Below are 20424 nucleotides of genomic sequence, written 5' to 3'. Positions count from 1 at the left end.
TAAGATCCACTAGAAGCTTTCCATACAGCTAATTATTTGTAAAGTATCTCTTGCATGTGGATTTTTTGAACTCTTATAAATAAAGGCCATTCTGCTTCTTTTGGCTTGGTTAGGGGGCCAGATGGGTTTCCCTTATCTGCTAGATACTTACCTTTCTGAATGTTTTAGGGAAAGCTGTCTAAATATGTATTCTTTTATCAGATGCTGACACTGGTCATATTTTCAAGCTATTGGAGGCAATTCAGCAAATACAGATTGTAAACAAAATGCCCAGGTCTCTCTTTTGGAAATTTAGGCAAAGATGACAGCCCTTGCCTGAAAAAATTTGCAACTCAAACCTCAGTGAATTATCTCTATTTTTTTTTTTTAAATTTCGGAATCAGTAAACAAAATTTGAGGCAAACCAACTTCTTTTTAATCCTTTTAAAACCTTGAATTCAGCTTGTTCTCCTTTCATACAATGTGTTTGTTAAACAAAACTCCTGTGTTTCATTGTTTGAGGGAAGTGTGAAATATTCATGCTCCAACTTGATGTAGCTTAGTGTTTCTTGGAACTAGAATGCAACTTCTGGAGTGAATATTACTATTCATTCAGCTCATTTCTCACTTCTTTCTTGTGTCAGGTTAAAAAGAGAGAAAGATGTGACTGAACTAGTGGGCATCTGTCCCTTCCTCAGACAGTTATGTAATGCCAAGTCCATCAAGCATCTGGTCCAGAAGCTTCACTTGTGCTTAAGTGAATTCTGAGCCAAGAGTGGAGAAAACCTTTTTGCTACATAAGGCAAAACTGAGGAAGACAATTTTAGATGTTTATCTTAAACAAAAATCTTGGGTTTTATGCTTAATAAATGTCAATGGGTGTTTAGCTTCTTTCCCTTAGGTTTAATGTAATTTTGTCTTTGCAAATTTTGTTGTTGTTTATTTTGAATTTAGGCTGAATCATTTGGGTGAGTCTTTTTGGCATGCAGTAAGCAAATAACTGCCTTAAAGGTGCATAAGTCTCATTACCTAATTTCTAGTTGCTAAAATACAATTTTTGCTGTGGTTTCTCTGTAGATGCTGTTGCACATTTATAGGAATTACAAAACGCCCCTTGTGATTCTGAGAACTGCTCCTGTGGCCATGACTACTTTTTCTTTAACAGAACCCCCACACTCTGTTTCAGATATCCAAAAGGTGGTGCTAGCATCTTCTTCATTGGAAATTCCTGTTCAGACTCAGCAGGCTTTGGAACTTTCTGCACCTGCTGATCTGGACAAAACTAGAACTGAGCTGGCTGACTGGTTGGTACTGATTGACCAGATGCTCAAGTCAAACATAGTCACTGTGGGAAATACTGAAGAGATCAATCGGACTATTACACGAATGAAAGTATGTGCTTTTGTGAAGGCTAGTAGAAAATTATTTCACATTTTAATAGTTCTTACATTCACTAAAGAAACTGAAAGCAATAACATGCTTAAGGGGAAAAAATCCCTGACTGTAACTAAATGCATAACATGAAAGTTTAAATGCTCTTGTTATACTCCTTTCTCCTTCAGAGCCATTTTCTGTTTATTCTTGTGTCTCTATGTGAGCTAAGCTCACAGTTATTGTTTTGTTTAAAACAAAGAAATTGGAGAATACTTCCTGACATCTTTTGGGGTTTGTAATAGTTGACTTACACGGAAGAATTCAGAGCAGCTTCATGTTTGCTTGGTGGGTGATCTTTGATTCACTCTTTACTGGTTTCTAATGAGTTTTGTTTGCTGTAGTTACACTAAACTGATTTCCAGAGACATGCTAAGAGGATGAAAAGTTATAGCATAAATGCTTATGATGTAAATGTTTATTTCTGTTGATAGCTCATGCCATGTTGAACCATGACTAAGGGCAGTATAAGTGAGATGTATGTGGCTGTTAAGGTTAATTTTATTTGACTTAATGTCAATTAACTAAGTGTAGAGTAAGAGCTGTAGGCTAAACAAGTGCTAAAGTGTTTCTGTATCTCACATAGTCTGGAATAATAATGTGATGTAGCTTTGGAAACACTTTCTTTTAACCGCATAATACTTGTAATACTTGTAATATTCTGGTACATATAGAGAACAAAGGTTTATAGAGCAATATTATATAGTCTGATTGTTCCTTCCAGTTGTTGTTCTTCACTTTCTCCCTGCACCCACTGCTGCTTCTGATATATATAAATGATGCCAGCTTGGTTAGGAGAAAAATAAGTTATGGAAATTTATTTTCATATAAGTCTATGAAAAATAGATATTGGAAAACATTGTGCAACAGCTGTGGTAATGATGTGGTTTGTATAGGTTAACCTTCACCTCTGGATTTTCAGTAACTGCAATTTACAATATATTGGCTTTTTAAAGCAGTGCTATCATACTGTGACAGTTCAAGGGTCACCGTAATGATGGGACCAGCTGTATAGTTGTGGAGGCATGTGTATTTTTTTACCTAAATAATACAGATGAATTTAACTATTTTCTACATTTTGGACTTAAAAACAGATAACCAATGCAGATATGGACCATCGGCACCCTCAGCTTGATTCTGTTTTTACACTGGCTCAGAATTTGAAAAATAAAACTTCCAGTTCAGACATTAGGACAGAGATCACAGAAAAAAGTAAGTTTATCCATCCTGTGTTTGCAAATACATTGTTTTCATGGCACCAAAAAAATCTTCGTATCTTTTTCTAAAATTGATTGAGCATAGCTGAAGTTGCCTTCCTTGAAAAATAAAAGAAAACTTGGCAATTAAGTGGCTTTCATTTCATTTAAACAGTCTAATGAAAATTCCTGGAACAAGAATTGCCTTTTGTTTTTTTGCTTGGCTGTTTTTTCAAGTCAATATGAAGGTCAATAGTTTTGCTGGGATTTTGAAATATTTTGTGAAGAATTTGGGTTGCTTCACAGCCGCAGACCCAGGGATGAGGATTTTATTTATTCAGAAAAGGAGCTAATCATGTTTATTTTTTTGTTGAACTCCGAGACACTGGACAATTGAAAACATGAATGTGTTGACTTTAGGACAATGACTTTGTGTGTGTACTTTGAAAATTGTTCACTGAAACTAGAGATTCTAATTAACTGACATGTACTTGAAAATTTAATTTCCAATTTAAAGGTCTCCACTCCCTTTGAAAATTTATTTTACTGGTTCCTAAGAAATGTACAATTGTCTCAATTTGAAACTAATGGACAGTCTGTTTTTTGAAGTCTTAATCTTTGCTCATTACTAAGATTAGAAAATTCATGCAGCAGGGAATACCATAGTTAGAAGTAAAAATGGAAAGATTTTTTTTTTAATGTTCTCCTCTGTAATGTATTTTTCCTTTACTCCATCTGCATTAGTTTCTTTGGTGTCCATAAGACTTGATGGAGGTGATGTGGTCAGATGGGAAGCCCAGAGATGGGTGGTTTTTCTGGGGGTCTGATGAGATGACATCTGCTGTCTGAGGTTCACAGACTATAGACTGGTAGGGGCAGTAAGATTCAAAGAAGCAACTTAGTTTTGCAGTCACTCAGAACTAAGGGTGAGGTGGAAACTCAGGGCAGGATAATAACCATGGGAGTCAGTCAACAAGGGGACATGGGGTCAGTCACAAAATGTTCTGGATTCTTCAGAAAAGCTGAACAAGAAGTAAAGGACTGTGTTGGAAGTTAGAGTTCCCCTATAGTTGTGTGTATCCAGGGTGGGAAAAGAGAAGTTGTATGTGGTGCCATGGATTAGGCTTCCAGTAGATACTTTAGATGTGTGTGAAGATTTTCTGCCTGTCATGAAACGTGAAAATTGAAGGTTTTGTTACCACTGATATTTGTTAAGAAAAGTTTGCTCTTTGAAGAAAAGTGAAGCTCTTGGCTGCTTATGCACCCTCTTTGTTTAAACACTGAGTATGTATAGACACTGAATATATATCAGAATGTACCAATGTCCTACAACCTTCTGGGAGTCTGCTGTGTGTCGTCAGATGAAGCATAATTGCTCAAATTGATAGGAGCAGAGAAACAGCAAAGCTTCCTTCTCTGGAACTTTGCTCCCAATTTTTGGGACACTTAGAACTAAAACTTTATTGACACCTAGAATTGAAAAAAGTCTCACCAGAAATTCTTTCTAGTTTTTTTGTCTGTGATATCAGGCTGGTGCCCATACTTTTTCAATTATGTTTTTCAGAACAACTTTTTCTAGGAACTTACCTCTTAAACCCACCAAGTTCTGAGGCTACCAGGAATGTCACTATTTTTCTGTTCTGTTTTGCAAGAGGTAGAAAAAAGGGTAGATATGTCATCAGTGTAGAGAGTAAGGTTAATCTGTCCATTAATAAGAAAAATATATAAATAATATTCATGCTATAATAGCAATACTACTATGTAAACATCAAATATCTGTGCTTGAAAATTAATCCACAAGCTGCCTGTGGGTTGAAATGGATGAATCTATATTGCACAAATTATTAGATTTGTCTACCAGCCCAGTGTAGTGATATTTACTCTGACAAGTGGACTTTGCTGCCCCAGTTTTTGAGGGCTTTGTGGAACTAAACAGAATATTGTTGAATGTATTAAAGTTAAGAGATTTTTTCAAGCAGATGAAGCACAATGGCTTTGTATAATTGCAAAAGGTTAAAAAAATGTATACCACTTAAATGGTTTCAATTTAAGTGCAACTGTTAGCATTTTTCTTCATGGAAAATTGAAGTGACTTGAGCGTCAAGATTGTTAATTTTTTAATAAAATTGTGTACTTACTGTTAAAATAAATACATTGGTCTTAGTCTTACATACTGTGTACCTGTTTCTGATCAGAGTAGTGAGATGCTCAAGAAATCCAGCTTAGTCTTTTTTGGTTCTGCTTTTTCCCATTAACTTTTTTACAACATTCTTTTTTATCACATTCTTTAGTGATATAATTTTTTCCCTGTAACTGTCACAACAGGTAGTAGAAAAACCTGTTTCCACTGCTATAGACTTTCAAGTAATACACTTGTTTTAATGGTCTTTAAGTATCTAGGAAAAGGTATGATGCCATGCATTTCTCTCCAAAGACAGATTCACTGCTTTTTGTGATGCACTATTTTTGTTCTAGGCTCTTATGCTGTGTTTTTCACTCCTTGTTTATTAGAGGTTAAGTGTGTTTATACATTATTTATTGAGAGAGGAATGGAATTCCTTCCACTTGAAGAGAGTAGGGTGTAACCAATAACTTCTCTCTTCTGCTGTGTAATCTACTAAATTCTGTAGAAACCTGTGGTGGAGTTAAATTGCCAAAGTAGTTTGTTACTACCTTGTAGAATGTTTTTACGTTTGCCAAAATTGCAGTACAGGTGCCATGAGACAGTGGTCACAAATGCTCAGTTTGCTTTGTACAAGCTGTCAAAACAGTATTTATTTACTTGTTTCTACTGGGTTAAGTTACAGATGCACAAAGATGACTTATTGGTACTATTATCCTAAAATCACCCTAAAGTTGTGCTCCTTGGAGCCCTGCTGCTGGCATATCTCTGTAAAGTTTCCTACATGTGTGTACTTTGAAAGTGAATAATGACTGAACTATATCAGAAATAATAGTTGTTACTTGTATGATGTCCTACTCAAACAAGAGGAAGCCAAACAACTGGTTTTTTCATTTGCTTCTGTGACTATGTCAACTAGACAGGGAACTAAAATACTGAATATTGAGACTATTGTATTTGAGAATTTGTTATATTATTGCCTTTTGCCCCGAAAAGTGGGAGGTAGTTATGGCTACTTTTCACTTGCCTCACACTTTTCCTGTTCTGTGTTGTCCTCTGCAGTGGAGAAGCTGAAGAGCCAGTGGGACAGCACCCAGCACAGCGTGGAGGTGCGGCAGCAGCAGCTGAAGCACATGCTGGCAGACAGCCTGCAGTGGCACGAGCAGAGGCAGGAGATGGAGCACCTCATGGAGCAGTGCGAGATCCGCCTGCGAGTGCTCCTGCAGGCCCCAAAAGAGATGCTTGCCAAACAGATTGCAGAGAGCAAAGTAAGACCACTTATGCTTACTTTTTTCCCATACCAGATTCCTGAGTCCGTGTAATGCTACTACAGTCAATTGATGAGTGGATGTGCAATTTAGTTGTACTATTTTCTGGTTCTTTTTGGACATGATATTTTAATTGTCTATGTTTTTCAATATATCAGACTACCCAAGAATCCCATTTTGGGAAGTAAACAGGTGGCATGTGTGCCTTTTAAAGCTTAGTTGAAATTAGTATAATTTAGCATCAAAGAAATGATATTATGCAAAAAGCTTGAACCCCAGACCAATTAAAATTTAATGATACTGCTACAGAATTGACTTCATAGAAATATTTAACAGTAGCTTAGTAAGTCAAGGAATGGACTAAGGTATTTAAAATTCTCCTGAGTTTCACATCTGGTGGGTGCCAGGCATATCCAATGCTTTTTTTTTTAGTTATTTTTTTATTTCATGCAATCTTTGATGCTTTTTATATCATGTCAAGCATGCTGTGATAAATCTGTAAGTCTAGTGTCCTTTGTCCTGGTGGCTGTCAGAAAAAGGGTGGGCTGTAGGTGGCACAGTATGAGAACTAAAGACACAAAGCAGTGAGGAGAGGCTCTTGCCATTGCAGTATTTAGAACAGGGATATACTAGAGTTTAAAATATATATGTGCATATATATATATATATGCACATATGTATTCATGAAGGGGCAATGTAGGGATGCAGCTGAGTAGTGAAAGAGGCATGGAGTATGATTGTGAGAATTGCTTACCAATCCATAGCTGTTTAAGTAGACAGTAAAGCTGTGTGCTTGCACAGCTATCTGACTAGTGTCTATCTCTGCATAAGCAGGGAAATAGAAATGGACTATTAGGTCTACTTTGTTTTCTTAAGTGAAAGCAGGTCCATGCCCAAACAGAGGCCATAATGTGCAACTGGATATATATATATATATATATATATATATATATATATATATATATATATATATATATATATATATATATGCAAATACTCTTTTTCATTTTGAAATGAGTTTAGGTTCTCTGAAGTCAAGGCACGTTGTAAATATCTTGCCACAATAAAGAAACCTTTCTAATGTATTTCCTTAATTTTAAACAAACAAAAAACCAAAACCAAAAACCCCAAAGGATGAAATCAAATTCTCATACTGCACATTTAATTTATGCTGCTTTTAAATGCTGCTTATATTGCTATTATAATAATTCAAACTTATTCCTGCTACTCAAAATACAGAAGTATTTTTATTTCTGTTGCCAGTAGACTATAAAAGAGGATTTCTTTAGCCTTTGGCAGTTCTGGCAAATGCAGCTTTTTCTCACCTATTTATGCTTTGATTAGTTCATTATCAGGACATTTAATATCTGTAGATTTTCTCTGTAAGGTTTTACCCCTACATGAAAAATGTGCACATTTTTCTTTTTAGAAAAGAGGAAAAAATGAGAGGTTTATAATGTGTGATAAAATGCATAGTATGAGAAATAGTCTCATTTTAATCTGTCTCACTTTGCACTGCTTTTTAGCTGCTGGTACAGGATATGCATAGAGGTGACATCACAGTAGCAGCATTCAATGATCTTTCTAATAAACTACTTCGAGAGTATCGTGATGATGACTCAAGGAAGGTGAAGGAAACTACTGACCAAATGAACACTTGCTGGGTTAATCTCAACCAAAGGTAACTACAAGGTTTCACTCTATATGTAGCAGCTTGTGCCTTAAACTTGCATTCTCTGTATACATGTGTATTGTAGTCTCTTCTCTGTGTGCTTTAGTGCAGCATTTAGTGCTGCTGGAGATAATTAGTCAATTGCAGTCAAGCTCTTTTCATGATTGAAATTCCCACAGTTCTCAATGGAAAGCTTCTGTATGACTTCCCATTTATGTGCTATATTTTTAAGCAGAAAAAGAAGGGACTTCTCGTGTTTGGTTTCAGGTTTTCCTGTGGCTATTATTCTCTAAGTGTCTTTCAAACTTCCTCTCTTATTCTTTATTGCTGGTATGATTTATGTATTTGTGGTTTGTTATTGTCCTTCCTTTTTGTAAGGCTGTAAGTGTTCAGCTTCATCTTCCCATGCATGAATTGCTTATGGCCTTTCATCTAATGGAAACTTCCCCAGAATGGGGCTGTGCTTTGGGTTCTCAAGTGCAATCCTTCCAGTACTCTCATCTAGAAAATACTTGTGCTATAGGAATTGAGACTTAATTGAAACTTCTTTTTATTAATCGTCTATTTAAGATGTATCTGAAGATATGTCTCAATGAAAATGTGATGTTTTCCTATGCATAATTTTTTTTTCCTGCAGGATAATCTAATTTCTACAGAAATTCTTTTGAGTGTTTGGTATTGATAGACAATTAAGATTTAGAATAGTGTCTGACTCTGAAATCTTAAAGTCTATATACATTGTGGTTAGATGGAGAGAAGAAAAAATTGATCCTCTATGTGGGAGTGGAGAAGATGACAACTAAAGTCTGGGTGTATACATGTGCATGTGAAAGAAGCAGCTTTTGGAATGGGATGTCAGTTAAAGGAATGAAAAGCCTACTTATTAAAGCTTAAGGAGATGTTATCTCTTGAGGAGTGAGGAGGAGAGCATCACAGAACTTGTGAAATTAGAGAATGGTTTAAACTGGAAGGGGCCTTAAATATCATCCAGTTCCAACCCCCCTGCCATGGGCAGACCACAATCCACTAGATCAGATTGCTCAAAGCCCCATTCAGTCTGACCTTGGACACTGCCAGGGATGGGGCATTCACAGCTTCTCCTGTTCCAGTGTTTCACCACCCTCACAGTGAAGAATTTTTTCCTAATAGCTAAACTAAATGTGCCCTGTTTCAGTTTAGAGCCATTATTCTTGTCCTGTCCTTATATACCTTTGCAAAAAGTCCCTCTCCATGTTTCATGCAGGCCCCTTTCAGGCTCTGCAAGGCCTGAAGGTCCCTCAAGGCTGTAAGGTCCCCGGGAACCTTTGCTTCTCCAGGCTCCAACTCTCTCAGCCTTTCCTCATAGGAGAGTCCTCCAGCCTCAGAATATTTTAGTTTTTCCTCTGGATCTGCTTCAACATGTCCACATCCTTATGTTGGGGTCCCAGAGCTGGATGCAGCACTCCAGGCGGGATCTCACCAGAGTGTGGTAGAGGTGCAGAATCCCCTCCCTTGCCCTGCTGCCCACCCTGCTCTGGATGCAGCCCAGAACATGACTGGCTTTCTGGGCTGCAGGCACACATTACTGGGTCATGTCCAGCCTCCTACCCGCCAGAACCCCCAAGTCCTCCTCAGCAGGACTATTCTCAGTAAGCAGGTAATGAAGGAAGGAGAGTAGAATGTCATCCTATCCTTCCTTGGAGGAAAATTGTTCTTCTGTCATTTTGTGCTTTGGATGTGGCAGCTTGTTTCCCGGTTAATTAGAGGATGAGGGAAAACAGTTCCTTGTTGGATTAGCATTGACAGTAGACTAAAACTCTGCATTAGTCTCATTCACATTCAGACTTTGCAGTGCTATGGCTAGAGCTGACATAAAACTGCCCACTATTCAGAGAAGGTGACCAGAAAGAAGAGCTCCTGCCTGGAAGCCTCTAATTAGTTTTGAATCTGCTTAAAGTCTAAAATAATAAGCTACTGCATTTTGTTGTGTATAACTGAAGCTCCTTAATTATCACTGGGGCTACTGTTTGAAGTCTGCAGCCTAAGGAAGGTGAATATCTGCTTTGTTTATTAACTAGTGGCAGAATGTAAGGGACAACTCTGAGAGCCAGTGGGTAGCCAGTGTGGAGCTGCTCAGTGTTACCCCATCTGAGCAGCACAGTAGAATTAAAAGGGGAGAATGTGCAGCGAAAGCACTGTTTCAACAGGATGAAGGTTTTTATACTTGCTTTAAATGCAATAAATAGAAATACCAGTGATGAGGCTTACTTTTTGTGACAGATGTTCGGACATGTAGGGCTTATACATAGAGTGGACATATAGCCCTATGGCTTCTATAAGAATAAATCTGTATTTATAGCATAATGCTTTAAAATACCAGTTTGTTCCCCCCACTCACACTTGAAGGACTCTGTGGAAAGGGTCCTTCATAGCATCACCTGGAAGGATTATGGTTCTGGTCACCATAAGAACGCTACCAGGAAGATTGTAGCCAGGGCATGTAAAGCGAAGAAGCGTATTTTAAACTGATGGCATTAAGAGATTGAAGGTCCCCAGCTTGACATTGTGTAAATTGGATATTTTGCCCAGTGGCTATTTATTTTCTACTTTTATACTTTAGGGTGAAACCATAGTCATTCTAGGTGTTTGTGCTGCCTTGGTAATGGATTATAGTTGCTTTCTGTACTGTCTCAGATGTTAGTTTCTGAATTTCTTTTGATCACACACATGTATGCATTGCAGATTTTTAGTATAAATCTGGAAAAATAATTGGGTGGAACAGAAACCTGAAACAGAGCCATGAAAACTTAAATAATAGAGTAACAATTTTTTCTTGGGTGCGTGTTTGCCAATAGAATCTGTGTAGACTTTCTCCACTATCACTGTATAGGTTAGCTACATTTGAAAATAATTCTCCAGCTTCTCCTCACATTTAGTTCTTGCAGCCTGGAAGATATACAGATCCTCTGTCTTTTGAGGCTGCTCTAATTGTGTCAGAATTATTTGAAAATCTGAGTTATGTTTTTATAGCATGGGGTAGTTTTTAAGCTGCAGTACAGAATTCTCCTGTAAAAAAATTTTCTATTTTGTATTTTATGTTTGAGGTCTTTACTAGCAGGGGAGGAAAATATTTCCATCTGCTCTTTTAAAGTGTTGCGCACTACTGCTTGCTATACATGTTGTCTTTAAAAACACCCATGTAATCTTAGGACATTAGTTGTAAATTTGTATGTATGTAGCAGCAGGATTGTTTTTCAGCTTTAATTTAGTATGGCAGCAGTGGATCAGTAATAGGATTTCATTCTTTCCTTAAAGCTCGACCAAGCAGAAGGCTCGAGAAATTAAAAATTTAGGATGAAGACAATATTCTTCACTGAATGTTGTTAACTTCAAGTTGTCTCAATTCCTATCTAATACATCACTACTTAGACTTAGAGATCTGGGTCACTTAATGTTTCATCCTTTGGGGCTGTTCTTTTCCTTTGAAGGTCACCTTTATTACCAGTCTGTTCTTCCTGCTGTCACTCCTGTTCTTCCACCTTTGGCCTTAACCCCCTGCTAGGAAAGAAAATCCCTGCAGAGGGAGAGGATTTTGAAGTTAGAGCTCATAACTGCTTTTACTTTACATTTTTCTCACAGTTTCTTGGTGTCCTCTAATTTTTTAGCTGGTGCTTATTATCTTTCCTGGACAATATCTATCAAACTACTTGTTATCCCTAGCATGCTGTGTATTTTTTCTCAAGACTGGGTGAAGCATTCCAGCTGCAAGTGAGAAGCAAGAATGAAAACTTCTTGCTCTCCTAGTCATTTGCTAGTCACCAAAACTTGGGCAAGCACAAAGTCAGGAGCAATTCTTAGTGTCTTATTTTGGCTAAAGCAATTAGCAAGTGGTGTAAGACCAAAGCTTCTAAAATAAGGGTTGCAACACTATCTTGGAGCAAATTGTTTCTAAAAAGTTTAGTTGGTTATGCTAAAACTTAGAAATGTGAGCCTGGCGGAATTGGGGTTGCATGAGATTTCCTCACAGTCCTTGAAAGAGGACAGCTTTTACTTGTAGCTGTCTCATCTGATGTGCTAGTAAAGCAGGCTACTTGCTTTGAAATGTCATCCTGAATGGTACTGAACACCCACTGCTTCTTTTCTAAAAGGAATATTTTAACTACTTTTGAAATTCACAATTCCAAACATAGTTATTCCTTCATACTGCTGAGCAGCTCAGCATGAAAAGGAGGAAAGAAAGCTGAAGTAGATGGGAGGATGCAGAAGACACGAATTTGGACCTGTCTGGAGAAACATGGAAATACCAAATGCTGAGTGTTTTGGCCTTGTCTATCTTGAAATTAAGTATCACTTTATTCCTAAAATATTATAATACAGCTAGTGCTTGATGTGAAAATAAAATTTAACTACCTACTCAGCAGAAGCATTCTAGCTGTTAGCTCTTTTAGAGATTTCTTTACAGTGTTCTGGTGTGGGATAGTTTCATTTCAATCACTAGAAGACAGAACTGTTATGCAGAACTATAAGGTGATTTTTTTCCTAGGAAATTATTTGAAGTTGCTGATAAAATGTTCAGATTATATTGTTATTACATGAAAAAAATCCCCTTACAGACACAAACTTTAGTGTTTGTATCAGTTAGAAGTCTTTTGGATTATTGAACATTATTTGGACCATATTCTACCAGTCTTTTTTTAAGTCAGTTGAGCATGTTTTTGGTGGCAGTCTATTATTCTATTTGTTTGAGTGATTGTGTCAAAAGTCTTCTAGCAGAAAGAACCAGGTATCTGACTTTTCATCCCTTAGCACTTTAACTCTTAAGAATTTATGGCAGTGTTTCTGCTCACTGTAAAAGAGGAACAAAAATACCCCAAGCACTCAGTGCTTCTACTCCATATGTTTTTTGTTGATGTGGAAAAGCCTATTTATCACACATGGCAATAACACTTCTACCCTTTGGACTAGCATAAGTTGATGATAGTAACACTCTAAAAGGAAAACCTAGTAACTGGGTTTTTACTGCATGCCTTTTAAAAAAGGGTCTGTCAAATGTATAACCAGTTCAGGACATCTGTGGGTAGCTATAGATACACTAAAAACAGTGATATAAATTATGATAAAATAAGCTGTATCTCTCTTCTTACTAGAGATGCATTTCAGATTTCCTTTTAGTAGTTTCGTTATGATGTATATAATGTTGTATCTTATGGGGGAATATTCTGACACTTGTCTTGTTTTCAGAGCTGTTGATAGGCAGAATTTCTTGGAGACAGAGATGAAGACAGTACAGGCCTCACAGAAGGATCTGGAGAGCTTCCTCAAGTGGATTCAAGAGGCAGAGACAACAGTAAATGTTCTGGCAGATGCATCCGAGCGTGAGAACACTGCTCAGGACAGTGTCTACAAAAGGGAACTCAGGAAGCAAATGCAGGTGAGAAACTAAATAATATTGCTGTTATTCAGGTTTTCTCTCAATGGCAAATCTTATAAAGAAAAGCTATCTACTTGCTTGGAGAAAGCTGCAGCCTATTGAAAGGTGTTTCCTAAGACACAGTGTTTTAGAAGTCAGGTGTATGAAAGAAGCAGATTTGTCTTCCTAAGGTTTGAAGCACATATTTTTGTGTATGTCTTTGGCATTGAAGGATCTTAAATGTCCTTGGAGGGTGACTGTATTCAGGAAGTGTACGCTTCATTAAACCAAGTCATGTTGTGTGATTGTTTCAACCAAACAATTTAATCTACTTCCCTCCAAGTAAAGCCCTCCTGGGCTGCACTCTCTCCTATTTCTGTCTGCCACCTTCCTCCTGCTTTTTTAGCAATCCAAGAAGTTGTTGTGCTTGGGTTACCTTTTCTCCCTCTCCTATTGCCCAGCAGCTCCCCAGGTGGCCTTCTTTCTTGTTCAGGCCCCAGACTGGAAACCTTGGAAATGACTGAGGAGTTTAACTGACACCACTTATTAAATCCTGCACTCTGTGTTTGGATTAATGTCACCTGTGATCTAAGTGGGTTTGAGCACCTTATAATGAAAAAAAGATGTTGCTTTTAGTAGTACTCTTAATCTGAACAAGTCTACTCAGAATTGAAATGAAACAAGACTGTTGAAAATATCTGATAGCAAGTTATTCTTGCTAATCATAGTAAGAGCACAATGTTTTGTGGAAGGTTGTATCTTTTGAAGATGGCATGTCACTCACCGAATTATTCTAGTCAGTCAGGTAACTCATCTGTAGAGATGTGGCTTTTTGTGAAATGCTGAGCCTAGTATGTAGTGGTGACACCTAGAGCTTAATGTTATGCTTTCTATTGGTGCCACTTCCAACTACTGCAATGTAGTGGAGGTGGAAGAGCTAAAACAGGGCACAGGCAGTGAACAACAGGAAGTAGTGCTTTGTGTAAATAGACTTATTTCTGCATTACCTTGCATTCTGTGTAGTTAACACCAAGATACAGCTGTTATTTCACAATTTGTTCGTTGGCTCGGTGTGGCTGTGAAGCACTGTGTGTGTGGAAGGTTGTTTGCCATTTTTTGTTGTGCTGCAATCTGATTAAAATTGCCTGAGTTAGTGCTGCGTGAGGGGAGAGCTGTTGTGCAAGACTGCTGTGAGAGAAGAAGGTCTATGACCAACTCCTGACTTTGCATGCTGGCTGAAAAGGCAGGTGGAGGTACTGATCTTCCCTGGTTCAGCATCTGGTACCTGATATTGTCCATATCTTTGAGATTGTGCACATGAAGTATCATCACTTAACTCACCCATGACCTCACATAACATGGTAAGCCTTTTCTGGCTACCCAAGGAAGTGGAGCATATCCAAGACTGTCATAGCATAATGACTTCCAGAATGAACCCTGTCCCCTACCATCTTACAGTCTTTAAATGTAAATGAAGACATTAATATCATGACTCCAAAATCGCTGTTTAAGTTTTCAAGTATTTGTTTTCAAGTATTTGTTGCACTTCTGAAAACAAAATGAAGTTCCAACATCTTGCTGTACCTCAAAAGATCAAGCCCACTCCTTTGCGAGTTCTTAAGCTTATTATCTGATTAGACAACAATAATTTCTTTTTCTTCCCCCCTTAAGAGGTGTAAAATGAGTGTTGTTCTCTTGGTGCCTTGTTGAATATGTAAAGTATTGGTTTTATGGTTAGTGGTTAAATGGTTTTAAGAATGCAGGGTTTATAACCTTCTCTGCAGTGTGTGAAGATGCCTCTGCTCCCAAGGCCTGTGCATTAAGTAAAACTTTTCTATGAGTTCAATGTGTGATAAATTCTAGGTGAAAAGAGCTGAACCTAGACAAAAGGTGATGAATTTGTTATTGTTGCTGCTGTTACATGTCATGCATTTTCAAAATAGGATCATCTGTTCAACTGGCATCTCTGCATGCATGGGAGGACTATCCTCCATTACATTTTGGGCCTAACTTATTTGGCTGCAGCTCAAGTCACTCTACAGTGGAATCAATGATCTGAGTCCTGAAGCTTTGTTTTGTCTTTCATTGTGATACCTGAGGCCAGCAACAGTGCTATGCAAATAATGAAGACTTTGAGTGTGGTTGCAATGTCTTTTTAAAAAGAAGACATCTAAATTATATCATCAGTCAGTTCAATTAATTCTCTCAGTATCTAAACCTTCTGGAAGTTTTTCCATTCAGGTTAGTGCCAAAACACTACAGTCTGTTTTGGAAAATATTTAGCAGTGACTTGGAAGAGATTAAAACCTAATTTGAAAAAAGATGCAGAAAATAAGCTAGGAAATAGTAAGAAGTAATGCAAGGTATATGAAATCCTGGGCCTATACTTGTAAAGGTGTTCAAAATAATTAACAAATTTTGTTGTATTTTAAAAGAAGTTACCATAAGTAGTGGCTGGCTCTTTTGTCTCACTGCTTGATTCAAACTCGTAAATTGAAAGATCTGGGAAGATAAAAAGTAGAAGGAAGTAAGGAAGGTGTGGACTGTGGGGTCTCTCTTGCACAGAAGAAGTTTGAGCTTTTGCACAGTCATTTCTGAATGCTTCCATGGTTTCAGAGTTCTGCTGCTTCACAGGTTTCCTTAAAAGATATTTGGTAAAAGCATGTCAGCTAATAATGGTACGCTCAATCTGGAAAGTTAAAGAAGCAGGCTTCTGGTGGAAGGGATGTAAGCCAGGAGCAGTGGCATGCAGAGGAACGGTTCAAATAAGTCGTGAAGATGAGAAAAGACAGTGTGTCTGGCAAGGTGAATACAGATGGTAAGATTTCTATATATAGCATGGAATCTGTGTATCTGTTTATCTGTTCAAAATGATGTTGTTATTGTTGCGGACACATCAAAAAAGTGGAGTACAGGGAAATGGGGTTTATGTGGAAGAGTGGTAGAAACATTGATTCAGTCCTAAAAATAAAGATGAAAAGGTTGTCTTCACAGAATTAGATGGGAAGAGTTTTTAAATGTCCTGTATGAAGAATCTGAACCTTGCATTCATCTCCTTCCTAGGAAAGTGCTTTAGAAGAAGCAAAGCAGTGTATAATGCACTGACATCTAAGCTGTGCATTATTTTGGATCATACAAACTTGTCAGGATAGCTGTTGCCTGCATATTGTGCTGATTGATGTGTTTGAAATGTGTAGGGACCTTTTCATGTGGAAATATGCACTTTAAATCATATGATTGGTACTTCACCTACTGTGCTCAGGCCTCCCTGAACCTTTGCTACAGCAGCCCTTCTGATACAGATTTAAGTAGATTCATCAAAGCACCTTTGGAAGCAATGAGTAGCTGGCTTTGGCTATGCTGCAGTTTTGCCACACGTAGGGGTATGTTGGCTGTATTGCACTGGGAGTGCCTTGCTGGTAGGAAACCACTTCCATGCTCTTGAACATCCTATCATCATCCTTAGATGGCTTAAATAATTCTGCTTTGTCATGGGAAATTAATCAAAATTATGTTAGCTCTTTGGATTCAAGAATGACTTAGAGAAGGGGTTGATGATGCAACTGTATGCTTTTACTTTGTCAAAACCCTATCTTTTTCTTGTCTAAAGTCATTCTGGAAAATATTTAATTGGAAATGACTTGTGAAAAACATTGCTACTTTCTGGTGCAAGTGGGATCCTTTAGATCCCCTTGACTAATTTTGCTTTAAAAGAGTTTTTATAGAAAGAGGTTTACCCCCTGCAATTTTTCCTTTTGTGTTGGGTAATCTAGTTTTGAGAAACGCCTGTGTGATTTATTAGCCTTTAACGTATGGCTGATATAATTAGGGCAGGTATCCCTGTGCTCATCTCTCAAGATTTATAACACAATCTGTTATTCACTCACTCTACGGCTCTGCCAGAGCTGTGTTCAGTCTGAGAACGAGAGCATCCTTTCCCAGAGTGAGGAAGCAAACACTCTGTCTGCTGATAGAAAGCAGCTACTAGGGAGGAACAACTGTTGTGATACAGTGGAGCCGTCTTCCTGAAGGAATTCCTTTTTTGTTCCTGCAGCTTTCAGGCTTAAATTAATAACCTTTTTCTGGCTATTTAGTGCACTCCTGAACGGAGGCATACGATCGGCTGCTCAACTTCATTTGCCCTCTGCAGAAGCAGAGCTGAGCAGTACCGATTAGAGGAATCTGTGAAGGCTGTTATCTTTTTGCATTTGTTTTGTGGGGTTATTTTGGGAGAAAAACTTATGCTGTATCAATCTTCTTTGCCTTTGAAACGTATAAAGCCTGTAGCTTGCAAAAGCAGTCGTGGAAGAGAGCATGCTCAGAAAGCTGGCAAATCATTGTCCAGTGACCGGGAGGAAATGATAGTTGCTCTTCATTTATAATGCAAATTCTGAGGTATCTTCAGAAGTGTGGCAAACTTAAAATGATGGCTGTGGTGAGAACCTCTCTTCAGAAAGTTGTGGTGTTGTTGCATCGTTTACAGAGGATGGCAGTTTCTTCTCCCCGTTACCAGAAGCTTTGTAAGGTAGGAAATGTAAGCCCTAAATGTCGAGTGTGTGTGTTGCTAACTCTGTTGTCTTTCTGAGATAAAAAGAAAAGAAAGTGAGGATGGGATGAGTGTCAAAATCATCTTGGCTATCTAGTGTTTTTAAGTCTGTAATGCTTTCCATGTGTGTTTTGTTAAAAAATACAATAAGAAAAAAAACCAACCCAAAACAAAACAACCCTGTGCTTGTCAGAGTGATACATTTTTTTAGAAAAGTGCTCTCTTGCCCACCATTTAGGTGTCTGGGAGGAAAACCGTTATGTTCACTGAGATTTATTTTTTTTTGTAAAATACAACCAGTTCTTTTCCTAGGGAGTTAGTTACTTCTTGGTATATGTGATTCTTTAACTCCTGTGTACCCATTATGTAGAATAACTGTGTTTTTCCTTGCCCAGTGTTATTTTTCTTTTGAGCTTTATGAAGCTTTTAATTAGGAATGAGTTCGGCAGACTTAATACACAGCCATTAATTCTACCTTCACTGACCGAGCTCTTTCAGTTAAGAAAATCAAGAAAAGTTTGAGGAAAAGCATGTTTACATAGGCTACCACTTATTGCTGGTTTCGATGGTACCTGTTTTGGTTGCTGATTGTTTCTGTTTCCAAAGATGGTGTTTACATTTTTATTTTTTTCATGGGCTCAGTAGTTCTGAACCTTAATACTGTGGTGATGATCTCGGATACCTAGTAAAATTCACTTTTGAAAGTAGTTTTGATCACTCACCAGATTAAAATAAGTAAATAAAATTAATAAACTTCTAACTGATCTGTAAAGTCCGTGAGTTAATACTGCTGCAGTGTTGATGCCTGTGTGAGGTGGTCATACTTGTGCTAGTATTATTGAACTTCTAATATAAGGATTCTGTCTTGAAACTTTGCAAAATTTTAAAATTTGATAAGTCTTCAGCTGTATGTAATATATACATTACATAAATTCTATTTGGCTGCCTTTGAAATTGTTTTTTTTTTTCTTGCTGCTTATGATACATTAAAAGTGTCTGGGTTTTTTGATGGAAATACATCTGTGTTTTACATACAAGGTGCGCGAGAACCAAAGTCTTGTTCTGATGATAGAGCAAAGCCACCTTAACTCATCCTTCCTGCTTCAATCTGAGATGTGCTTTCTGTTGTGAGGAATTTAAAAATGACATCAAGTGAGAGAGATCCCATCCTTAGAGTAGGGTTTAAAAGTAAGGAAAAAGTATCATGCAGTATGTTGTTCAGTGAAGCTTGTGGATGGAGTTCTGGAATATAGGGAAGAACATTTTCTTCAGATGGCTGTTTCAGCATGCTTCAGTTTACCAAGCTGTAATAATAGATGCATCTTCATTATAAAGAATGAGAGACAGTAGTTTGTGTACATATAAGCTGCTTTAACAAACGTTTCTCAGTTGTTCTTGTTTATCAGTTGTCAATAAACAGCCTGTTTGCTTTTGTGAATAAGGCAGATTTTTTTTAATAATGTAAAGATATAGGTTATAATTGCCTGTTTAGTTATATTATTTGTATAAACTTATTTATAAAATGTTTGTCAAGCCACTATTTAGTGACTCCTGGAGTTATAATTATTTGCTAATTATCCTGAGAGCCTAGTTAATGGATGTATACTTAATTTGTTGAGTTTAAATCTACCCAAGGGGTAGTGAAAAAAATCTTCTAAAAGGCTGTTATTAAAATACATTTTCTGATTGAGAACCCATGCAGTAATAGCCTTGGGAATTAGACATTGCTTAAAATTACACAGTGTATGTTTTTTTTTGCTTTTAAAAAGTCATGTGGCTTAGTTTTTCAGATGTCTGTGTTCAGTTTACTGAAGGTAGAATTGTTAGTCTTCTTGTAGAGTTAAATCAGGCACTAATTGAGGCAGGAAAAAAGAAATGGTTTACGATCCCAGTCACTTCCAGCAGGTGTCAATGTAAGGCAATGATAGATGGAAGTCTGGTGATGGAAATGTTAATACTTAGATGAGAAAATGTATGGAAATTACTAAGAGCAACCATGACAGCAAGTCAGGAAGGATTTCTTGTAGTGCCCTGTATACTCCTCTCTTTGGAATGTCAGACATTTGTACGTGTCTTGTGCACTCTCTGGATACACTGGTATAGTTCAGATCTGCAGAAGAGAAACTATTTACTGTAGTGTATGAATTATTGCATTGTATAAGTAGGTGTTTCATGAACTACATCTAAATATTTCATGTGAAGTGTCCTCTGAATTGCAACAGAGGACCAATAAAGTATTTAAGACAAATTCTTGAAGTTTAGAGGTTTTTTTCTTTAACTGCACTGGTTATGAAAGAAGTAGTAAGGCTTTATCATTTAACTGTACTGGGAAAAGTCATGATTGTTCCTTTTAACAGCCTCATATAATAGTAGCAATCAGCATTCATAGTCCACATTTTTCAAATTTCTTTATAGCAAAAACAAAAATAAACACTGACATACTAGAGCATGGCCGAAAACCACAAAATCCAAAGTTTAGGATATTTCTTCTGTTGCTGCTTTTTCTTTCACAAATTTTTTCTTACCAAGGTGAATTTTGCCAGATAGACCTTTTCACTTGTTGCTATTTGATTATTTTACTTTGAAATTAATGGCATAAGAGGGCAAAATGTCTGCACTTGCCATTTTGTTGTCAGTATGTAATAAGTTTTGCTTTATTGTTGCTAGCATCTTTGTTTCAAAACTCTTGTGTAAGGCTTTGAGGTTGATAATGAACAATTAGAAAACTATTGTAGGGCTGTCGTCTGCTCTATGTACTTGCTAATATGATTGTTCCTTAAAGACTTTTATAAGTAATATCCAACTAGCTCAGGCTAGAATG

The 20424-nt window shown here is 37.3% G+C and overlaps 1 protein-coding gene across 2 annotated transcripts in view; it reads left to right on the top strand.

Moving 5' to 3' along the window:
• The window catches only part of UTRN (utrophin), a 341520-nt gene that overhangs the window by 144139 nt on the left and 176957 nt on the right, over positions 1 to 20424 (top strand). Inside the window, exons 48-52 of one of the 2 annotated variants that reach the window (XM_066546847.1) lie at positions 1166 to 1371; positions 2505 to 2622; positions 5791 to 5996; positions 7523 to 7677; positions 12889 to 13078. In XM_066546847.1, the coding sequence (XP_066402944.1) occupies positions 1166 to 1371; positions 2505 to 2622; positions 5791 to 5996; positions 7523 to 7677; positions 12889 to 13078 (875 nt within the window). Of the gene's footprint in view, positions 1 to 1165; positions 1372 to 2504; positions 2623 to 5790; positions 5997 to 7522; positions 7678 to 12888; positions 13079 to 17138; positions 17583 to 20424 lie in introns of those variants that run through there. The other variant, XM_066546846.1, reaches the window with a different exon arrangement.

Source organism: Molothrus aeneus, chromosome 3 (genome assembly GCF_037042795.1).
Source record: "Molothrus aeneus isolate 106 chromosome 3, BPBGC_Maene_1.0, whole genome shotgun sequence".
Taxonomy (NCBI): Eukaryota; Metazoa; Chordata; class Aves; order Passeriformes; family Icteridae; genus Molothrus; species Molothrus aeneus.
This window is presented reverse-complemented; position numbering and strand designations above follow the sequence as displayed.